The sequence below is a fragment of the Leguminivora glycinivorella genome, chromosome 4 (assembly GCF_023078275.1).
Source record: "Leguminivora glycinivorella isolate SPB_JAAS2020 chromosome 4, LegGlyc_1.1, whole genome shotgun sequence".
NCBI lineage: Eukaryota > Metazoa > Arthropoda > Insecta > Lepidoptera > Tortricidae > Leguminivora > Leguminivora glycinivorella.
In genome coordinates this window covers 18198453-18219943 of record NC_062974.1, presented here as the reverse complement: position 1 = coordinate 18219943, position 21491 = coordinate 18198453, and the positions used below count along the sequence as shown (strand labels likewise).

The following is a 21491-nucleotide window of genomic DNA, read 5'->3' as shown; positions in this document are numbered from 1 at the left end:
ACACTTCGAACTACGAGTGCTCTTATAAATTAAACAAACTTAGTTTCAACTTAAGTGGCTTTCTCTTTTATTTATTAAAAAGTTTCCCCGAGTGTATTATGTGATGGCAAGTTGTACATAATTTTAGACTAGGTTCAAACTTTATGGAACGAATTATCAGTTTTCAAAGAAGTCAAAATTTAAGCGACTCGTTTCGTGAGTTATAAACTATCTGTTAGACTTCTTTTACGTGAATATATTGCCCGATTTTAATTTTACCACACGTCAATAATTACTTCTAGGTAAGATATGAACCGGATATGGCTGTCACTGTCAAAAGCGTAGACTCTTCAAACAAAACGATGATCTTGACATTAACATTTCCGACATCCGACCCATATCGCACTTAAGACAACTAACCCATCCCTGACGTATATTAAAATTGTGTAGTAAGTAAACCGCGCTGCTACTTAAAGATAGAATAGTTTCTTCAGAACTATACAGAATAATGAAAACTGGGGCAACAGCTGAAGAGCTAGTAGGTGAAGACCTTATATTACAAAACGGAATCCTGCACGGGAGTTCTTCAACACAGGGAATTCACTGCCGTACAGAACGCTACGTACAATATTTTTGTGATTCAAGTAGAAAACGCAACTTTTGCTACGGCGTAGAAGAGCGTAGCGGGAAACGCGTGCAATACTCCAAGCTCGATTCGACTATGATGCCTACATACGTCAAAACGATCTGGTTTGTTAATGTGAAAAATGTCCTTAGCACAAACAAAAACCTATTTTGAAATTTGAATCGGGCCGTGTGGGTGTAAAAATATGTTGAATAAAGTAATAATTATTTAAGCGGTAAATACGAAATTCAACTAGTATGTAAACCGATGTCTAACAATGGTCGCTAAAACAAACATTGCCTAATTCGTAGAATAAAACAAAAGAGGAGTATTGTAAAGAAAGGTCGTGATGAGGAGCCTTTTAGGAGCTCAATTACATGATTCGGTCTAGTGATAAGGAATTAAAATAAATTAAGAGTAAAAAGTATCATTTATTTTATTTATTACATTCGTGTCTAGCACATGCTATCCATCATCTTTCCAGATGATAGTTGCAGCGACTTACTAAAGAGGTAGATATTCTGAGTAGGCAGTCTACAGCCTTCAACGGTTGTGACGGACTTGTAATATATTTCATTTAGTATGACTGCAGGTTACCCAATCGAAAGAAGACTTTTATCGCGGAGAGCACTCAGGCAAATTGAAATTAAACAAAAACGATAGCGATCAAAGAATCGATAAGAAATTTAAGACCTGAAGTTGGGGGCGCTAAAATTTAATATCGGACGCTTAGTTCAGAGGACACCAGACTTTATGGCGGCAATTACTAACCTTCATCTTGGAAATACGGAAGATTGGTTTCGTCCTTTATAGGTTTTCGGGAGTCATGGTTATTGCAAACGCATTACTTTTATTTCTTTATTGGATAGGAATTAAAGTTTACCTTGCCATTGAGCCACCGTGAACTGTTTTAAAAATCGACGATAGAATTTCGATAGATGGTATGGATATTTATTAATATCAACACAATTTCGTACGTACCATTTACGTCCAAATAAAATGCCGTCTGGTTTCTGGACTTGTGTAAAGTTGATATGGCTTTATTTGTTACATGTCTCATACTCCCTCCTTCCTACTTTTAAAAAATCTTAGAGTATCATTATTTTTAATATCCTTAAAAGTAACGAACAGTCTAGAATCAAAAGAATATCTTTCCTCTATGAAAGATGTTTTACAAAATATCACGTCTATGCAAGAGTCAAGCTAAGATGTAAGCCAGCTTCAATCCCGCACTAATTATGAAAAGAGCACAGAACTCGTGAATGGACCAATTGTTTACGGATATAAAAAAAATTGTCAAAGATAAGACCTGACTTATTAGCATAAGTTGTTTTTTGTTGCCAATACGTATATCTTGGTCGATTTCAAGTATGGCCTCGTCCCGCGCCAAATCACGACATATGCGAGCCCGTCAGCACAGTATAATAAAGAGTACTATCGTACAGTATGGCCACTCCCGCTCCCCACTGAAAGTGCCACCCACCCCGTCTCGGTTACCTCACAGTTACCGCATGTCAAAACGCGAACAGTCGTCCTGTCATATTTCACTCATCAAAGCATGGTACGTGTTCACCTACACGAGCTTATACTGTGTGCTAGGAACGCGCCGCTTTCATATATTTGATCGCCAGTGTCCGAGGTGTGCCGTCAGTAAGTAATATAGTCTCCAATCATAGGAACCTACATGTGATCATGATGTCGAGGATAGTGCACGCGCCTACTACAAAACAAAACTACATTGAATTAGTCAGAGGGGACTACAACAATAGTTTTAATTGGATAAAAACCTTCGCACGTACGGCACGTTAGGAACTTTTATCCAATAAGGCCCACTGCACCCAGCACTTAACTCAGGGTTAGTGGGCTGTCATCTATCAAATTCCATATAAAATGGTGGGTTAACTCTCTATTTTCGTTGGTGCAAGTGGCCCTAAGAGACATAACTTGTGTACATGTACAATATTATAAAAATGTATAGGAACTGTATACATTATACAGAGTGGGGCCTGTAACAAAGGCGAAGAATTGAACTCTAGGCTATTCTCCTTATACTGATCAACATTTGTTCGGCGACTTTTAAAAATAACTTGTATTTTGATTTTTATTACCCTTGAAAGTTTTTTCTAAGAGGTAATGTATTGCGAATTCTGTTAAGTCTAAAGTGTGACAGACAACGTCAATGACAACAATAATGGCGTACATAAGCTAATATTTATTTTGTATGAAAAATTAAAAATTTAAAGACTTTATAATTTTTAAAAGTCACTGAACAAATGTTGATCAGTATAAGGAGAATAGCCTACAGTTCAATTCTTCGCCTTTGTTACAGGCCCCACTCTGTAGATACAGCATTAAAATGCTCCCAATGCCAATCGTTAATAGCAACGCTTTTAGATCAGAAAGGCGGTTAATGGCATTAATAAAACCAGGGGAAAGATGTCGCTTTCGGTCAAACACTTAAGTTTTTATTACTGGGTCTGACGCTGTTTCGGTTTCGTCTTCAGGCCCCGTAGCCGAATGGCATTTCTCCGACGCCAAACGAAAACGAAACGTAGTCCGGCTCTGTCGCGCCAATACGCAAGAGCGATAGGGATAGATATCTACTAGCGTTTCGTTTCGTGAGCGTTTGTGCCATTCGGCTACGCACCCTGGGTCCTTACATTGCATAGAGGAATAAGTAAGGGAAGAGTTGTATGTAACTCCATACATCAGTAAATGCAAGTTATTTCTAGTGACATCTAGCGTCATTCACGCGTCAACTAGCGTAAATTATCAGTACTGCTACTTGTTAATAGATGTCGCGTCGAACAAAAAGTCTAATGCTCAACAATTTTAGCTAAAATTACAATAGTATTAATCAGTACTCTGTTTTCAATTCCTTCTGCTTGTAATATAAGTTGTAAACTGTTTTTTATAATACATTTTTAGCAGACGTGATACTGTTGGCACCTAGTGTCGAGTAGTGGTACTGATAATGATAATTTACGCTATTTGACGCGTGAATGACGCTAGATGTCACTACAAATAACTTACATTTACTGATGTACGGAATTACAACTCTTCCCTTACTTATTCGCTTTGTTACATTGCAAATGTGCTAATATCAAACTCGAAAAAACATTTAGTTTCATTTAAATAAAAACCGGCCAAGAGCGTGTCGGGCCACGCTCAGTGTAGGGTTCCGTAGTTTTCCGTATTTTTCTCAAAAACTACGAAACCGATCAAGTTCAAAACAATTTTCCTAGAAAGTCTTTATAAAGTTCTACTTTTGTGATTTTTTTCATATTTTTTAAACATATGGTTCAAAAGTTAGAGGGGGGGGGGGGGGGACGCACTTGTTTTTCCTTTAGGAGCGATTATTTCCGAAAATATAAATATTATCAAAAAACGATCTTAGCAAACCCTTATTCATTTTTAAATACCTATCCAACAATATATCACACGTTAGGGTTGGAATGAAAAAAAATTTCAGCCCCCACTTTACATGTAGGGGGGGTACCCTAATAAAACATTTTTTTCCATTTTTTATTTTTGCACTTTGTCGGCGTAACTGATATACATATTGGTACCAAATTTCAGCTTCCTAGTGCTAACGGTTACAGATTATCCGCGGACGGACGGACGGACGGACGGACGGACAAACAGACATGGCGAAACTATAAGGGTTCCTAGTTGACTACGGAACCCTAAAAACCGGCCAAGAGCGTGTCGGGCCACGCTCAGTGTAGGGTTCCGTAGTTTTCCGTATTTTTCTCAAAAACTACTGAACCTATCAAGTTCAAAATAATTTTCCTAGAAAGTCTTTATAAAGTTCTACTTTTGTGATTTTTTTCATATTTTTTAAACATATGGTTCAAAAGTTAGAGGGGGGGGGGACGCACTTTTTTTTCCTTTAGGGGCGATTATTTCCGAAAATATTAATATTATCAAAAAACGATCTTAGTAAATCCTTATTGATTTTTAAATACCTATCCAACAATATATCACACGTTGGGGTTGGAATGAAAAAAAATATCAGCCCCCACTTTACATGTAGGGGGGGTACCCTAATAAAACATTTTTTTCGATTTTTTATTTTTGCACTTTGTTGGCGTGATTGATATACATATTGGTACCAAATTTCAGCTTTCTAGTGCTAACGGTTACTGAGATTATCCGCGGACGGACGGACGGACGGACGGACGGACAGACAGACATGGCGAAACTATAAGGGTTCCTAGTTGACTACGGAACCCTAAAAAGGTCAAGTGAGATATATTTCCGAAAATATACTCCTACATTTATATAAGCAGTGTAAATTCAAGCTCGGAAAAAATGATATTCGTCCTTTTCAATAAATTCTTGGAAAAATTATAAAGATCTTTTTTCGGCGCCTTTTGTAACTAAATCGTGACATGCGCGATATCAAGCCAATCTTAAAGAAATATCCAAAAATAAGTTTAGTATAGAAATTATCTAGGAGCGCCCTTTACAGAAAGGTAGTAATATTATAAAACAACAAAGTGAATCTTTTAACACCAGGAAACAGTGTAACTTAAAGTATGAATGTAAGGTACAGCGGGGTAAATCTCGACTGGGGGACAATTGTAACTAATCCATGTTTTCTATTATTTCACTATGATGTTGAGTTCTACACGTATGCACTGAACAGGCCTGCCGGTGGACACTCTATTTAATAATGCAAACATTGTAAAACATGGAAGAAATGGACCAGTTACATTTGATTGACGCCCCCAGGCGAGATTTTCCCCGCTGTACCTTAATACGTTTTTGATTGATATTTGATATTGAAAGAAACGTCACTTTGTTTATCAACCATGGTTTTGAACACCATAAAAACACCGCAAGCTTCTACCTATCCCATGTGGTACCTCACTGTAAATATTTTTACTGTAACCATTTTTTTATTGTCATGGCTATGTAGGAACGTATTTATTGTAATACTTGTACGTTTATTGTACAACTCGTCCCTGTAAATATTATCAAAAACCTAATACATATTACACCCTTAAATAAACCTTGAATCAGCAGCATTTTGAGCTTCAATTTGGATTCATGCAAAACTCGGCCCTATCATTAACAGAAGTGTCCGAGTTCTGCCTCATTACTCCAACCTTACCTTTTTCACTAAGCCGTATTGGAAAAAGGGCGTCTCCTAATAACATTTTTGAATAAACGCTGCAAGGTAAAAGCAACCCTTTCCCTAATAAGTACATGGGCCAATTTAGAACGGCAGTCTTCACGGTATCCCTTGGAAGGGTTTTTACTTTGTGTAATGCTGACGCTGTCATAAACGATACTTAATGACGCATAGCATTCAAAGTAAAGAGCGCTAAATATAGGTTTTTGTACAAGCAGAACTAAATATATTAAAAACCTGTCTGGTTGTCTGTAATAGAAATGAGTTAAAAATATTTATCAGAAATCTGTATGAAATGGTTCGCAGTCTCTTTAAAAAAATGAAACTTAAAATAGGGACGCGTTCATTGCAGGAAAGTTCATAAAAACACAATTGTGTTTGCAGTAATTGGAAAAGTATTTTTCTATTATATAAATGGACAATTGTAACGTAACAAGCACTAGTTTTTGAAGGTATACTTACTGTATATAAATAGGTAGAATGATTTGTTTCATGGATGTCAACAGTACCTGCATAAAAAATGCTGACTTATCTTACTATATAAAACAATTAGTTAACAAGATCACTACGGCGCTAATGTCATAAATTATGAGCGTTTCTGTGATTGTGTTATGATTATGACTCATAATCATAACACAATCACAGAAACGCTATTATCTCTACTATAATGCAGTGCATGGATGAAACTACAAGCGGCAAACACACCGAATAAAGGCTCATTTTCCGCCCACAGCTTTTCATTATCGCTCTTTGAGCCTGACAGCGCCGTACTTCAACTAAGGCCAGTAATGCAAGTATTCATGGCCGTATCTAGGTGTACGCACAATTTCCCGGCCCGCGACCGATTGCCGACGTGAGCTGATTGCATATCGGGTATTGTTGACTACAAAACGTCGTGTTGGACATTCTGCTACGGCTACACGGGTCATGTGCATTTTGTTTATGAATTTTAAAGGGTGTGTACTGTGTAGCTAATACTAATTCTAATTCCAGCAACGTGCTGCAATTATCACCATTTGCAGCATGTTCGGCAGAGCTTTTAATATAATTTTATTAAGACTTTGATAAAATTAATCAACCTAACTCCTCTGTAGAGCATATTTTTAGATTTAAAATTGTCAACGTCAGATATATTCCTGGTACTTTATATTTAGATGAAATACATTAGAATTTTAACATAAAACTGCTTCAGATTTAACTTTCGAAATTAAACGTGCTCCTAGAAAACTAAAAGAATATTTCTCACTAATGTAATAAATAATTATCTACAGAGAAATAAGTACAAAAACGTGCCATGGCTTAACAAAATGATTTGAAAATTCTTAGAATCGCAGCGACAGAACTCCGATGAAATTTGTAGCAGAAAAAGGAAAGGATGTGAATGTGATTTCATAAGGGAAATATTCTACATACTTACTTATTTCTAATAAACATGCCAACTTCGAATTACTAAGACGTGGGTTGAAAACATTAGGGCTACGTAAATTGTGCCTAGTCGTACAGTCAAGTGCAAAAATACGTATCGAAATAATCGTCTCATAAATATGGTACTACGCTCTTATTACACCGGACTAAGATGCTATAGGACATATTTTTGAGTAAGATGTGTACACCCATATTTTTACACTTGACTGTACTAATAATATTTCAATTTTTCGTCAACAGGGTAATTGTTTCTCAGAAATAAATAAAATTCGGGAGGTGAACACGTACCTGAAGCCATGAAAGTCTATTCGCAATTAAATGAGTATACAGCGTGGGGATTCCATACGGGCGAATAATGAATGTATCGAGATGATATCTGATCATACGAATCGTATTGGATAATCATTTTGTTAAAGTGTTATTAATTAAGAGTAATTATTTTTTTAAATCTTACCAATGTACGCCGTCCAACTTAATTTGACATGACATAAACGTCATGTCGTAATGACAATTAGGTAGGTACGCCAATTGATGTGGACGTAACACATTGCGCGCTGAATTATTATGTATGAAAAAAAAATCTCGTCTATTCAAAAAAAACATGCTAGTTAGGCTCCTTAGGTCCGATACTAATCGTTATTAAGATATTCGCCCGTATGGATTAGACACGCTGTATACAAAACAGTATAAGAAATTATTTGGCACGAAGATATAAAATGGTAAAAAAAACCGGCCAAGTGCGAGTTGTACACGCGTTGTAAGGGTTCCGTTCACTACAAGAAGGGCTTAAGCGCCTCCTTTTTAGTAGGAACTTAAGTAATTTTTGCGAATAATCGATATTTTGAACAAAACGAAACAGAAATGAGTTTAAATGTAGGTAATATTCAATCGCGCTCACACAATTTCAAGAGATTTGGTAACTCCTTGCAGCGGCAGTGAGTGAAATTCGTAATTAGAGTTTTTTTCTGTTAAGTCCGACTTATGCTTTACTGTAGATTTCTAATTGGTTTTCCTGTAATATATAGACTGAAAACTATCTCGTGTATTTTTTGAAAATTTTACGCTTAATAGTTTCGGAGATAAGGGGGGAATGGTCATTGTTTGCCTATTTTCTTAAATAACTTGAAAATTACCTTACTAAAAATAGTAAAAATTATTAAAAAATATTTTTGAAATACTTATAAAAACCTCTTTCATTATATATGTACCACAATATAGTTCTAGAAACTTAAGACTATTAATTTTCACTTTCACCCCCCAAAAGAGGCCCCTGTAATTAAATTTTCGTAATTTAAATTACATGTCCGTCTTTGGGTCACAGGTTTACATATGCGTGCCAAATTTCAAGTTAATCGGTTCAGTAGTTTCGGAGAAAATTGACTGTGACAGACGGACAGACAGACGCACGAGTGATCCTATAAGGGACTAAGGGTTCCGTTTTTCCTTTTTGAGGTACGGAACCCTAAAAATACAATAATTATAATACTTTTCACCACACCAACTGGTAAAGGCTTACTTTGCTGTTCGAAAACAGATAGCAAAATTGCATATCCACAAGAAGGCAAAGTAATTTCATACAAATTTTAACTTGACATCTTGAGCTGGCAAATAACTATTTACATACATAATATATGCGCATAAACTCACGTCTGTGTACCCAAAAGGGGTAGGCAGAATACATGAAACTGCTCGACTTTCAGCAGTTAAGGGGATGAAAGAAAACGCCTGTCAAGAATAATAGCATCTACCATCATATCAAATTGTCTCTAAAGAATTACAGATCTTTCATATCTTAAGACACCTTATTTTAATCGCGAGGTTCAGCTCCATTAAGGCAACAAGCTTAACATAATCTGCTAATAAGGGGACTAAGCGTTCAGGGGCGACCGGCAGATTCGTTTAATGAAGATTATAAACTTCGACGTTCCTAGGTTAATTTCTGTGACGGAATCTGTTTAAATTGATGGTAGAGTGTGCTTAGCGGATAATATAAGCGAGTAAAGTTTCTTAAACCACGGAAATTTAATATTAATAAGTAAAGTAAGTCAATTTGCTAAAGTCTAAAGTGTCCTTACTTTAAAATGAAATATTTATGGGAATAATTACCCGGCTGAGTCTCCATTGACGGTGGTTACGTCCCGTCATCCCGTGTATGTATGGGTTTTTGCTTATCCATGTTGTTTACAGTGAACAGTGGAAATTTACAGATAATGACGGATTGATCTTGAAACGCGTTCAACCATTCTGGGTGCGTAGATAAGATGCGAATTGATCAATTTTCATCGTATTTCGTAGTTCTGTGCCTCTCTCGGAAGAACAATAGTGAGATAAGTAACCACGATATGCTATAAAGAATGAATGACGAAACTGTCGAGAATTGTCGGAGCTCGGATCGTCAACATCTCCAGCATCTTCTAAGGATGCCTACGTAGAGAGACGAAACACGTATCGAGTTTGATCTTCTTGAAGGTAGTTTGTTATATTAATTTGAGTACAATAATAGTATATTATATAACGGTAACGTTATGAAGGCTATAAAAGTTGAGTACCGCGGTTAGGTCACGAGGCTTGCCGAGTGGCCTAAGTAAGGTACGAGACTTTTATAGCCTTCATAATGTTACGATTGTATACTATACTTTTTCTACGACAGCCAAATACATACCTATTCGAGAATAATAAAATGGGTTGCTTACCTACTTCATATAATGAATGGGAATATTTGTGTGGATCTTAACTATTATATTCTGTCCACAATGTTGATGGCGAGAACTTGTTGCACAATTATTCAAAATATGCCAACAACAGAGAAAGTTGAAACATATTTTTGCAATTTCCATTGCAAAACAATCATAATTCATAACATTTTTGGTACGCTTTATCGACTTTTCAGGTAACAAATTGTCAGTCTCTTTAAGCGCCATAGCCTTGATTTCTTCGGAAGTATATTGTTCACCAGAATCACTCATAATTACTTAAGTTTTTGCACAATAACGTCGAATTAAAACAAACTACACAACACCGAAATAGTTCAAATACTTCCGTCAAAAGTTTACAAATGTCAAACATACCATAGACAAGAGAAATAGAAAATAAGCCGGTTTTCAATTACGAAAAATGTGGTTGCGTTCAAGAATATTTAAATGTGGAATGGAACATTATTGGATAAACTTATGATTTTTACCTTTGTTTTGCAATATCTAATAATGTAAAACGCATTTCAGTTTATTTTTTCATCTTGATTTAAATTATGAACCTAAATATTTTATTATTTATTAAAAGTTACTTATTACTGCAAATGAAAACATACCTGATAAATGGAAGTTGTGCTTTTAAAAAAAAATTAACAGAACTCCTATATTCATATGAATACTGCTCAGCAGTTATCATATGAACCTATAGACAAATAGACTTTCTTATCGTTACTCAAATGAACTTAATTTGGATACCGCTGACAATAATCTAATTGACAGATTTAAGTGCTGGAGTAGAAAATAGTAATTTGAGTAGTAGTTACTTTTTGCGGTGGAAGGACAGGTTAGCACTGATCGACTAGCACATTATCTGATCGCGGATTGCGGGTCATTCTCTAGATGGATTCTATTGATTATCATGGATTTCCGCAAAATAACGCCTGAACCCATCGATTATTTTACTCTTGGCAACGGGTATTAAAGTAAAGATTTACAAGAGTTTATCTGAGTATATCTATTTTGTACTAGCCCTACACTGAAATAATTTTCCTTGACGATGAAACTCGACTACACTAGGTTAGCTTAAGTCTGGAATAAGAGCAAATATTTGTTTGATGGCCACGTTATTTGTTCGTTTATCTGGAATGTGTGGTATTGAATTTCCTGTAAGAGTACTGTATTATTTACATCTACCTATATTGGTCGTTGTTAATCGTGGGATCTTATTAACACAGAATATTAGGTACACAGATTTCACTTTAACTGAAATACACTTCCTCTCAGCTACATAATTATATTCAAATACTAGCAACCCGCCCCGGCTTCGCAAGGGTACTATACCTACATGTAAACCTTCCTCTAGAATCACTCTATCTATTAAAAAAACCTCATCAAAATCCGTTGCGTAGTTTTAAAGATTTAAGCATACATAGGGACATGGGGACAGAGAAAGCGACTTTGTTTTATACTATGTAGTGATAGTGATGTTTTTAATAGCGTTAGCGGATAATCTGATATGGTGAAAATAAGGCATTTGTATTAACTGAAATATCACCAACATAGGGTGTAATTTGTATAACTGGCTACTGCCATCAATAAGTGATTATACAGGTTGAAAAAATCGAATGCCACATATATGGCAACATTTTGTGTAAGGGAGACTTTCCTTTGTTTTTAAAAATAATAAATTCTGCATTTAAGGATTTATGAAAAATCGCTTACCTCAGTCGGGACTCGAATCGATCAAATGTGACAAAAAATAACGTGCCAAATAATGTGCCAAATGTTCATGGCCTTCCGTTATTCTGATTGTATTTGTTATTTAGAGAACAATAAACCTTATCAGTAGCCCTTTCAATCTGCATCATAAAATACGGCACGTTATTTTTTGTCACATTTCACCGGTTCGAGTCCCGACTGAGGTAAGCGATTTTTCATAAATCCTTAAATGCAGAATTTATTCTTTTTAAAAACAAAGGAAATTCTCCCTTACACAAAATGTGCTATTTACAATATTTAAGGTAGTTGCCATTGATGTGGCATTCGATATTTCCACACTGTATGTATAGCTGATATACATAGTAGAACTCAAAACAATAAAAACGTGTTTGTGTTACCTGTCTAATCAATTACACTACATATTCCAATTTGATATACTTTCTAAGGCTTTTCTTTTCACAACCTAATGCATGTAAGAAATAAAAGTAAGAAAGTGACTGAACTAAAATTCAAACAATAGTTGTAAGACGTCACTGCCTTTATGATACCGATATGTCAGTGTCAAAAGTAGCGTATTAAACAGATACGTACTTTTTGAAACTAACATATCGGATCCAATATTTGACGTCAACAATGAATCAGGCCGTGTGACATAGATCTACCTTACCCCCTTTTTAGGGTTCCGTAGTCAACTAGGAAGAGGAACCCTTATAGTTTCGCCATGTCTGTCTGTCTGTCCGTCCGTCCGCGGATAATCTCAGTAACCGTTAGTACTAGAAAGCTGCAATTTGGTACCAATATGTATATTAATCACGCTAACAAAGTGCAAAAATAAAAAATGAAAAAAATGTTTTATTAGGGTACCCCCCCTACATGTAAAGTGGGGGCTGATATATTTTTTCATCCCAACCCCAACGTGTGATATATTGTTGGATAGGTATTTAAAAATGAATAAGGGTTTACTAAGATCGTTTTTTGATAATATTAATATTTTCGGAAATAATCGCTCCTAAAGGAAAAAAAGTGCGTCCCCCCCTCTAACTTTTGAAACATATGTTTAAAAAAAATGAAAAAAATCACAAAAGTAGAACTTTATAAGGACTTTCTAGGAAAATTGTTTTGAACTTGATAGGTTCAGTAGTTTTTGAGAAAAATGCGGAAAACTATGGAACCCTGCACTGAGCGTGGCCCGACACGCTCTTGGCCGGTTTTGTAAAATACCAATCAAACAGTAATTTACTTGGCTTGAAAATACGTCACGTGTCCATAAGATGCTACCACATAAGGATACCGGATGAGACAGCTGTCACTCTCGCACTGACATACTTGCCAGAACGTGACGGATGCTTTATCCACGTAGATAAGTGATAAAACTGGAAGATATATATAGGCCTGCTGATTGGAAACCTTCGACCTATATATATAAGTAGTAGTCGTTTAAGATTTCTTCAAATTACCGTGCCCATTATATTTTATCTTATTACGCAAGCATTACCATATCTTTATCATTATGCGAGGGATGCAACCAGCCGCGAGGAACTCTGCATTGATTACATGAAAAAGTTATATCGTAATAACTTTTATATCGCGAGATGAAGAAAACTCCAGCGAAATCGCCCTCGCCGAGCATAATGAGTTAAATTTTCCAATTCGGTTTGAAGTTTCTAGAAAGTATTCAATCTAATTGCGCCCGTCATCTTTTATGCCTCTTGCAAAACATGCTGATTAGTTTCCCAGATCTAATAATAAACAAAGTGTGTGTATACTGTGTATTGTACTACGATCATAAACTTGCATTCAGTAACACTACCAAAAATATTCTGAACACACTTTTATTCTCATAACGCCTGACCAGGTGCCGTAGCCGAATGGCATTTCTGTGACGCCGTGGCTTGCGTGGCCGACGGTCGCGCGATGGTCGCGCGACGGCGATGCGACGCATATGAAATCAAACCTTATCGATATGGAAGTATGAGACGCGACGGCGACGGTCGCGCGACCGTCGCCCACGCAAGACACGGCGTGACGCGAAACGAAAACGAAACGCCGCGAAAGGTAGTCTGGCTCTGTCGTGCCAATACGCACGAGCGATAGAGATAGATATCTACGAGCGTTTCGTTTCGTGAGCGTTTGTGCCATTCGGCTACGCAGCCAGAAATATATGACTACGCGCCATGTTGAAGCAATTCATTAGAACTATTTTCTTCATACTACTGAACTTTCACCGCATACATCAATAACAGCGCCCTCTTGACATAGTCATATATTTCTGGTGAAGCTTTAATATTATACTCTTGTTTCGATATTTTTGCTCGCGTAGCTGTCTACATGTAACTGAAATCTACTGTACAACAGAATAGGCTTGTGTAGTACATGTACTAATAGTACAAAAGACACGATTCCCTGCACTGTACTAGACCGAACTACTCCCAAATTATTCTGCTCTCTAGTACATTTAGTACACTCACACACGCGCAACAGAATGGGAGCGAAGAGCCGAGAAGTGACAATGACAGCTAAGCGATCCGTGTGATCCGACCGCAACCGAACTAGAACCGACTGACTCGGACCGAGAGCGCGCGAAGACGGCCGATCAGCTCTCGGCTAGTACGAGTGAACGTTCCTGTACGACATATACACAATTTGTCTCTCGCTCTCTCGGTGTACTACTGTACTAAATGTCCTAAAAGAACGAACTAGTACACTTCGGAGATCGTACTAGTTGGGAGCGATCTTTTCAGTGAACGAGCAGGCACAACTCTTAAACAGAAACAGCCTTATGCCGTTTTACCTATTTGAGTACAAATATTTCTGCCATATTTTGTAGGGAACTGAAGAAGTTCCGTGTAATAGTTATTTGTTATACAAGGGGGCAAAGTTGTATTTTAACGCCGAGTGTGGAATTGAAAAACGAGCAAGTGAAAGGATTCTATAGTTGAACCACGAGCGAAGCGAGTGGTTCGAGAAGAGAATCCGGAACTTGCGAGTTTTTTTAACATACGAGAAGTAAAATACATTTGCACCCGTGTGTAACACAAAACTTTTCCCCTCACTATAGCGAGGAAACTACAACGCAAAAAATGCGTTTATCACTGCTTCCAGTAGTTCCACTGCTGGTAAATCATCTTTATTACTAGATTCACCTACTTTTATCAGATTTAACGCAGTTAATTTGACTTTATTCAAGGTCAAATTACTTTACCCACTAGTGGATAAAATGCGTTTATACCCGCTGGTATTAAACGACAAAACACGTGTTTCCGAGCTAGTAGGGGAAAAAGATTTCTCTAATATCATATCATATATGATATGTATCATATATACCTATTTGTCAACACGAAGAAGCAAAAGAACATTTAAATAAAAATAATACAGGGTGTCCACTACTAAACCCAAAAAAAAATCCCTGACTTTTCCCTGACTTTCCATGACCATTTAAGAAAATTTCCCTGACCAAATTTTATTTTACCGCTTTTGCTTAGGGTTGCAAAAAAACGTTTTTTTTCTCTGTCTTGAAAAAAACCTAAAAGTTTTTAAGAATCACTCGTGCGTCTGTCTGTCCGTCTGTCAATCCAATTTTTTTTTCCGGAATATGTTTGTTTTCTAAAGTACGAAATATTAAAATTTGCAAGGCAGTTCATACTTTTGTACCTAAGGTTAACTATTAAACTTTAATTTCTGGTTTTATAAAACTAACGTAAACGAAATTTGTAGTTGGTAGTTATCGCCATTTACTTTTGGCTATACCAGTGCCGGCCCGTGCATCATGGTAGAACGAGTTTGGGTTTCGGCGCCCTTAGATACCCTACACCAGAAAAAAACATCTCGCGAGCGCAGCGAGCGCGAATTTTTTTCCCCTTTTTTACGTCCCTGGGACTGGTAGTAATTATTATGTACATAACATAGGAAACAAAATGGAGTACCTAGTCTATCAGAGCAGAGTAGTTATGTGCAAGTTGCGGAATGATTCCAAAAAAATCTTAAATTTCATGAAAAATTCACGAAACTTTCTCGAAAAATAAAGGGAATTTAAATTTATGAAATGAATAATAGTAAACGCGAGCGAAGCGAGCGCGAAATTTTTTCTTTGTTGTCAGCGTCGGGATGCCCATTTAGGTGTTTTGCCACTACATGATGCCTTTAGGTTTCCAAGTGTTTGAAGTTCTCTCATCGTCACGCTTATTATCCTCCTATGCTCCTTTGACTCATACAAATTGCGCCTCTATGTGATGTTTTGCGCCATTAGCTTTATGAGGAACTCCGCTTTGAATTGTCGAATAGATACTTGGACAGCGACGTAACTTTATCTTTGTCGTTTTCACATCGCCCTAACAGAAGCACCTGACTTATGAATGTTGTACACGGTGACATTGTGGTGCAACTTTCTAGTTAATCTGAATCACAATAACTGAATTTATTCCCGACCCCCTTCGCCATTTTGGAATATGTGGGTAGGGCACGCAATGTAAAAAAAAATGTGGATTTTTACACATCTACGATTTTGGGCCAGATAAATTAAGGTCAGCTAGAGCATGAAGATATATCTCGTTAGCAATCACTGGGATGGAGGCCAGGTACTATACTTGTCATGAAAAGTCTAAAGAGACAATTTTAAGTGGCCTTAAAATCACTACCGGGAATCCATCTTTGCTGTCATGGATGTGGCCAACCCAAGAAATCATATTATTTTTTCAATACTTTTTGATTTTTTTTCTTGGTGCCAAGTTTTTCCCTGACCTCCAAATCATTTCCCTGACTTTCCCTGACTTTCCATGACCACTAAGAGCTTCCCTGACTTTTCCCTGACTTTCCCTGACTTTCCAGAAAGTGGACACCCTGTAATATAAGTAAACTCATCTAGACAGACCTACAATTTTTATACTGTGCAAAGTACTTGACTGAAGGGTGTCTAAATTCCTGAAATGTCGTCCTACTTACTATCCATGAATAAAAGCCTAAGGTATTGTACTCGTATTGTTAAGTCCCAAATCCAGACGAATATGATAAGCTTAAATCCATAACTTTCCTATTGTATTTGCCGTAGTCGAGTGGAATAATCATCAATCATCGGCTCGATCAGAAACAAAATACAAATAATCTCAGGATTAATGAATCACTTAAATTACTGTTAACACTTAAGCAAAACACCGATAATGTTATCATTGTTTTATATTTAACTAGCTTTTACCCGCGGCTTCGCCCGCGTAATAAAAGTATTCATTAAGATTTTCATTTGGATCCTTAGGTTTCTCTGGTATATTTATCTGCGATTATTTCGATTGCACATAATACTTTTGCTTGCAATGATTGTAGAAATATTACACATCGACCACAGCGTAGGTAATTCTATATACGCTGGGGAAACCTTTATAAACATCCCACATAGCCCGTATTTCGACACTATATGATCGGTGGGTAAAAAGTACTTTTTTCTATTATCCCTTACAATTTTTTACATTTTGCTTATACTTATCGCAAACGTAATCTTCAAGCAAGCAAACAACGATCGTCTTAGAGCACTTTGATTGTAAGAGACCGCCGACCGATTATCCGTATCCCTCTAACGATACCCATATTATCCGTATCCGTATCCGTTTCCGTATCCGTATCCGTATCCGTTTCCGTATCCGTATCCGTATCCCTATCCGTATCCCTATCTCTATCCCTATCGCTATCGCTATCGCTATCGCTAACGCTATGGCTATCGCTATCCCTATCGCTATTCCTATCGCTATCCCTATCCCTTATCAAGATAACACTAAGTTCTCGCGCTTTGTACACATATTTAAAGTCACATACAGGTCGAAAGCGATTAATTAACATTATTTTTACCTTTTTTCCCAACGTTTCGGCCAGGTTGCACTGGCCGTGGTCGCGGAAGACTGACGTCCCAGCAAAATGTCACCGGAGATGTAAACAACACAAAACTACCCGATATTAATTTATATAAATGTTCGGGGTAGACAAATAAATATAATTTACCCGCATGTAATTATTTACGACATCACATTAGAAACCTCAAAAATAACAGTACTTCTCCACTATTTAATGGATGTTATTATACATATAAACCTTCCTCTTGAATCACTCTATCTATTAAAAAAAACCGCATCAAAATCCGTTGCGTAGTTTCAAAGATTTAAGCATACAAAGGGACATAGGGACATAGGGACATAGGGACAGAAAAAGTGACTTTGTTTTATACTATGTAGTGATAGTGATTCGCCAATTGAATTCAGACTGATAATACTATCGGAATGGCTATCGTACATAAAATAAGAAACATACGACTTTTATCGCTAAAGCCTTGGCATTGTTTTGTACCATCGATTACTGTGTCGGTATGCCGAAATGTACTCTTAATCGTCGGAGAAATGCCCCCATATCGGCATTTTCCCGAACGTTTCAACCGCTTTGACTCCGGCCCGGAGACATCATTTTTCCCGATTCCATAGGAGTTGCATGGATTTTTAAAGTCGCTGATTTCTGCCAAAAACTAAAAACTATTCGACGCTTACGGGCATCGGTTAATAATGTTGCCGAGTTTTTATTTAAATATTCTGTACGAATAATTAATTTCGAGTAAAAGCACATAAATGTTGAATGCATGTAAAAAGTACTTTCGTGTATATTATATATTTTCAGTTCCTATTTTGGTGGGAAAAGAATACATTATTTTTAAAATTTTCGCAAAGTGTACGAGTAGGTACTCGATAAATTAATATTTTATTCATTTCGGAAACCCTATCAGGTCGAAGAAGTATAGATATAAATAGGTAAATGTTAATATTCCATTCACCATTATATCATTGTTATTTTTATTAAACCGTAGAACACGTTATAAGTTTTCGATATAAACCAATAAATAAGGGTTAAGTACTTAATCGAAATTAGGTTGCGTCGCGTGTCTAGGTAGAATAATTAAATTGGATGATAATTTTCTATACGCACGAGACGAAAAACCTGTGTGCCTACACTAGGACATATGTACCTATACGTATGACACGAGTATATTTTCGGGTTTGTATAAAGAATGATTATACCTCAATGACGGAGGTCACACGTACAACGTGCCTACTCGTATTTTACGTACGAGAGAAATGTTTATAACCTCAATGTTGTTCTCTCTTCCACTGTTAGTCTGTTACCATTTCCAAATATCAGTAGTTATGTTATATGTATTCAGCGTTCATCGCTTGCGTATCATCAATTCATCAGTAGGTATGTATGAACGAGAGCGGACAATAATATCATGTTGACATTGGCAATAAATCAAATCACTTAAGATTCTAAATACCTCTTCTATTTATATTTTTTAATCGCCATCAATTTCAAGAAGGAAGTAGTTATGTTCAAGTGTTTGCATATTGTCGCTTTCAGTTCAGTACAACTCCAACGAAGGTCAATTACCGATTTGCCCCTCATGTGTGTCATTGAAATCAATGTTTTAGGTCATGTTTGCTTTTACTAAAACCATAAATTAAATATAACAAGATCATACCATCCCATACATTAAAATGCGACCGCCTACGTACGCGCTTACACTCCACCACACATAGATGGCGCCACAAAAAATGCCTTGTTGCCACCGATTATTTGTAGATTGGCATTAAGTGACAATTCCGAGCCGTAAATCTATGTCAAAAGTGACACTTAAGTATAATCGCAAGCTACAAGACATTTTTTTGTGGCGCCATCTATGTGTGGTGGAGTGTAAGCGCGGTCTTAGGCGGTCGCATTTTAATGTATAGGATGGTATGATCTTGTTATATTTAATTTATGCTAAGCTAAAACTCATAAGAAGACCAGAACTTTGTCAAATAAAAAATACCACAAGGGTAAGTCAAAGCGCATCTTTGACAGTTTAGCCAATGAGATCGTTTAGCGAATAGCGTATTCTCAAGCCAAATCGGCCTCCAGCATATAGTGCACACAACCGATGTGTTTACCCGCGGCGCCATAGCGTCGCGTCTCGTCATCCCTATCAATGGAAGCCAACAAATGGCAATCAGCGGAACTCGTGCAGTCTTTATAAACTATTAAGGGTATCATTAACGTTCATTAATAAATACGGCCTTCCTTTAATGGAAACTGATTTGGTTTAAAAGAACAGAGTGCAGAATGTGGTACTTTCAAATTAATACTTCACATAAACAAATACTGACTTCATATGTGCTTTTGTGTGAATTATAATGTACTTTTAACCTTGTCACTGCAATAAACAACTAGTAGCTCAGTAATGAAATGATATTTCTATTTCCAAATCATGTTTTTATATACGATCAAATTAAGAACCTAAAAATAGAGTGTCCTGGGTCACCTTAGAACGTCCGTCGCGAAGATCTGACATATACTCGTACATAGGTCTGAATTAAACGGTAATTCTACTCACCATCATTCTGTCACCATATTATCATGCATGTCACCGTAATATCATGAGAATTTCTCTTTCAGTATTAGATATTATTTAAACTATAAGGTTGAAGAAAATTGTTACCGCAGCATTAAGAAAATGCGGAAGTATACAAATTATCCGTCACGGCATTAAAAATTAACATGGAATTTAAATCTTTTTACATTAATATTCAAGGCGGCTGTTTGTATAATGAATGTAGTCTCACCAACTTTCCTGCCAACACTTGTCCGGTACCTAAATAATATTTAGTAAATATCCTTATCTAATTTTAGTAAATATCCTTATTAACAATTAAACGAATGATCAGTAAACATAAATTAGACAGCATTTATTCGGCAGCAATTATACATAAAATTGCTCGACGGAACTCGGTTGATTGAACTCCAGGGAGCCTAATTAGCGTAAAATTAGGAGTTCTGAGCACGTTGACGTTACAGAAGCCATTCCCCTCGAATAAATGTTAATAGGCTGTCAGGACAAGGCTTTGTCGAGCCTTCATTTTGTACACAATAACAACAACACAATGGACGCCGATAAATCTTTTCCATCGGGATCTGATTGATGCGGGAACATTAATTGATTGAAATGAATACCATCCCGTTTGTACTAGTGTAATGTATCTTGTGCTCGGGATGTGTTCTGACGCAATCTTGTACAGTTAGCATGAAAACTAGACGCGTCAGAAATAGATAACTACTATGCTTAAATTTAATAGTTAAACTTGAGTAAATATACTTAAATAGTTTTTGTGGTGTATATCTATACTTGGAAACGTATTCCAGGACGGATTCAACGCGATTGTTATACAGCCATCTAACAGTCAACTGGAAAATAGGGATAAGACTACTCGAATAATAATTTGCTTTGCTTTTAATTAATTCCGTAACATTTTTTCTGATACTTTGTTCATAATAATCAACATTTTAACCTTCTGCTATCCACTACTGATTTTGCCAATTTCTTAATCATTGGATTTCAGAGTTAAACATCTACAGGAGAAAACTTACTCCCGAAAGTAGATGTTATAGTCTACAAGCCTAGACGTGTAAATGTGAACTTACCTTTGCATTGGTCCAAAGCTTCATCAGATCCGTCCTGGCAGTCCGCATGGCCGTCGCAAAGCCAAGTCTGAGGTATGCATTCCTTGTTGGCGCACTGGAACTGCACCAGCGAACAACCTGTACGATAAACATAGTAAGTGAATCTCATTGAAAATCTATGACCACTCCACTCTTATTGTGTTCGCCGTGCATCTAAGTTTAAGTGGTTAAAAAGAGGTAATGATAATTTTTCTTGTGTCGGACACCCAGATCGTTTCATCCTAATACACACATCAATTTGTGGTTAGTGTGCAAATTATGTTAGTGCTAATCACAACATTGTGCTAACATGCTTACCTTTATTTCAAAAGATAGATTTAGATTTAGATTTATTTATTTCATAATATAAAATTACATTATAAATTAATTCTACCTTAATCTACCTATACGAATTTAT

At 36.6% G+C, this 21491-nt stretch overlaps 1 protein-coding gene across 6 annotated transcripts in view; it reads right to left on the bottom strand.

The window, feature by feature from the left end:
• LOC125225190 (very low-density lipoprotein receptor) overlaps positions 1-21491 on the bottom strand; it is a 277889-nt gene that overhangs the window by 215644 nt on the left and 40754 nt on the right. For all 6 annotated transcript variants that reach the window (XR_007176963.1, XM_048128784.1, XM_048128777.1 and 3 more), the window contains exon 2: positions 21056-21172. Coding sequence is in view for 5 of the 6 variants with exons in the window: in XM_048128784.1 (XP_047984741.1) it covers positions 21056-21172 (117 nt within the window). In the remaining variant the exon portion in view is untranslated. The remainder of the gene's footprint in view (positions 1-21055; positions 21173-21491) is intronic.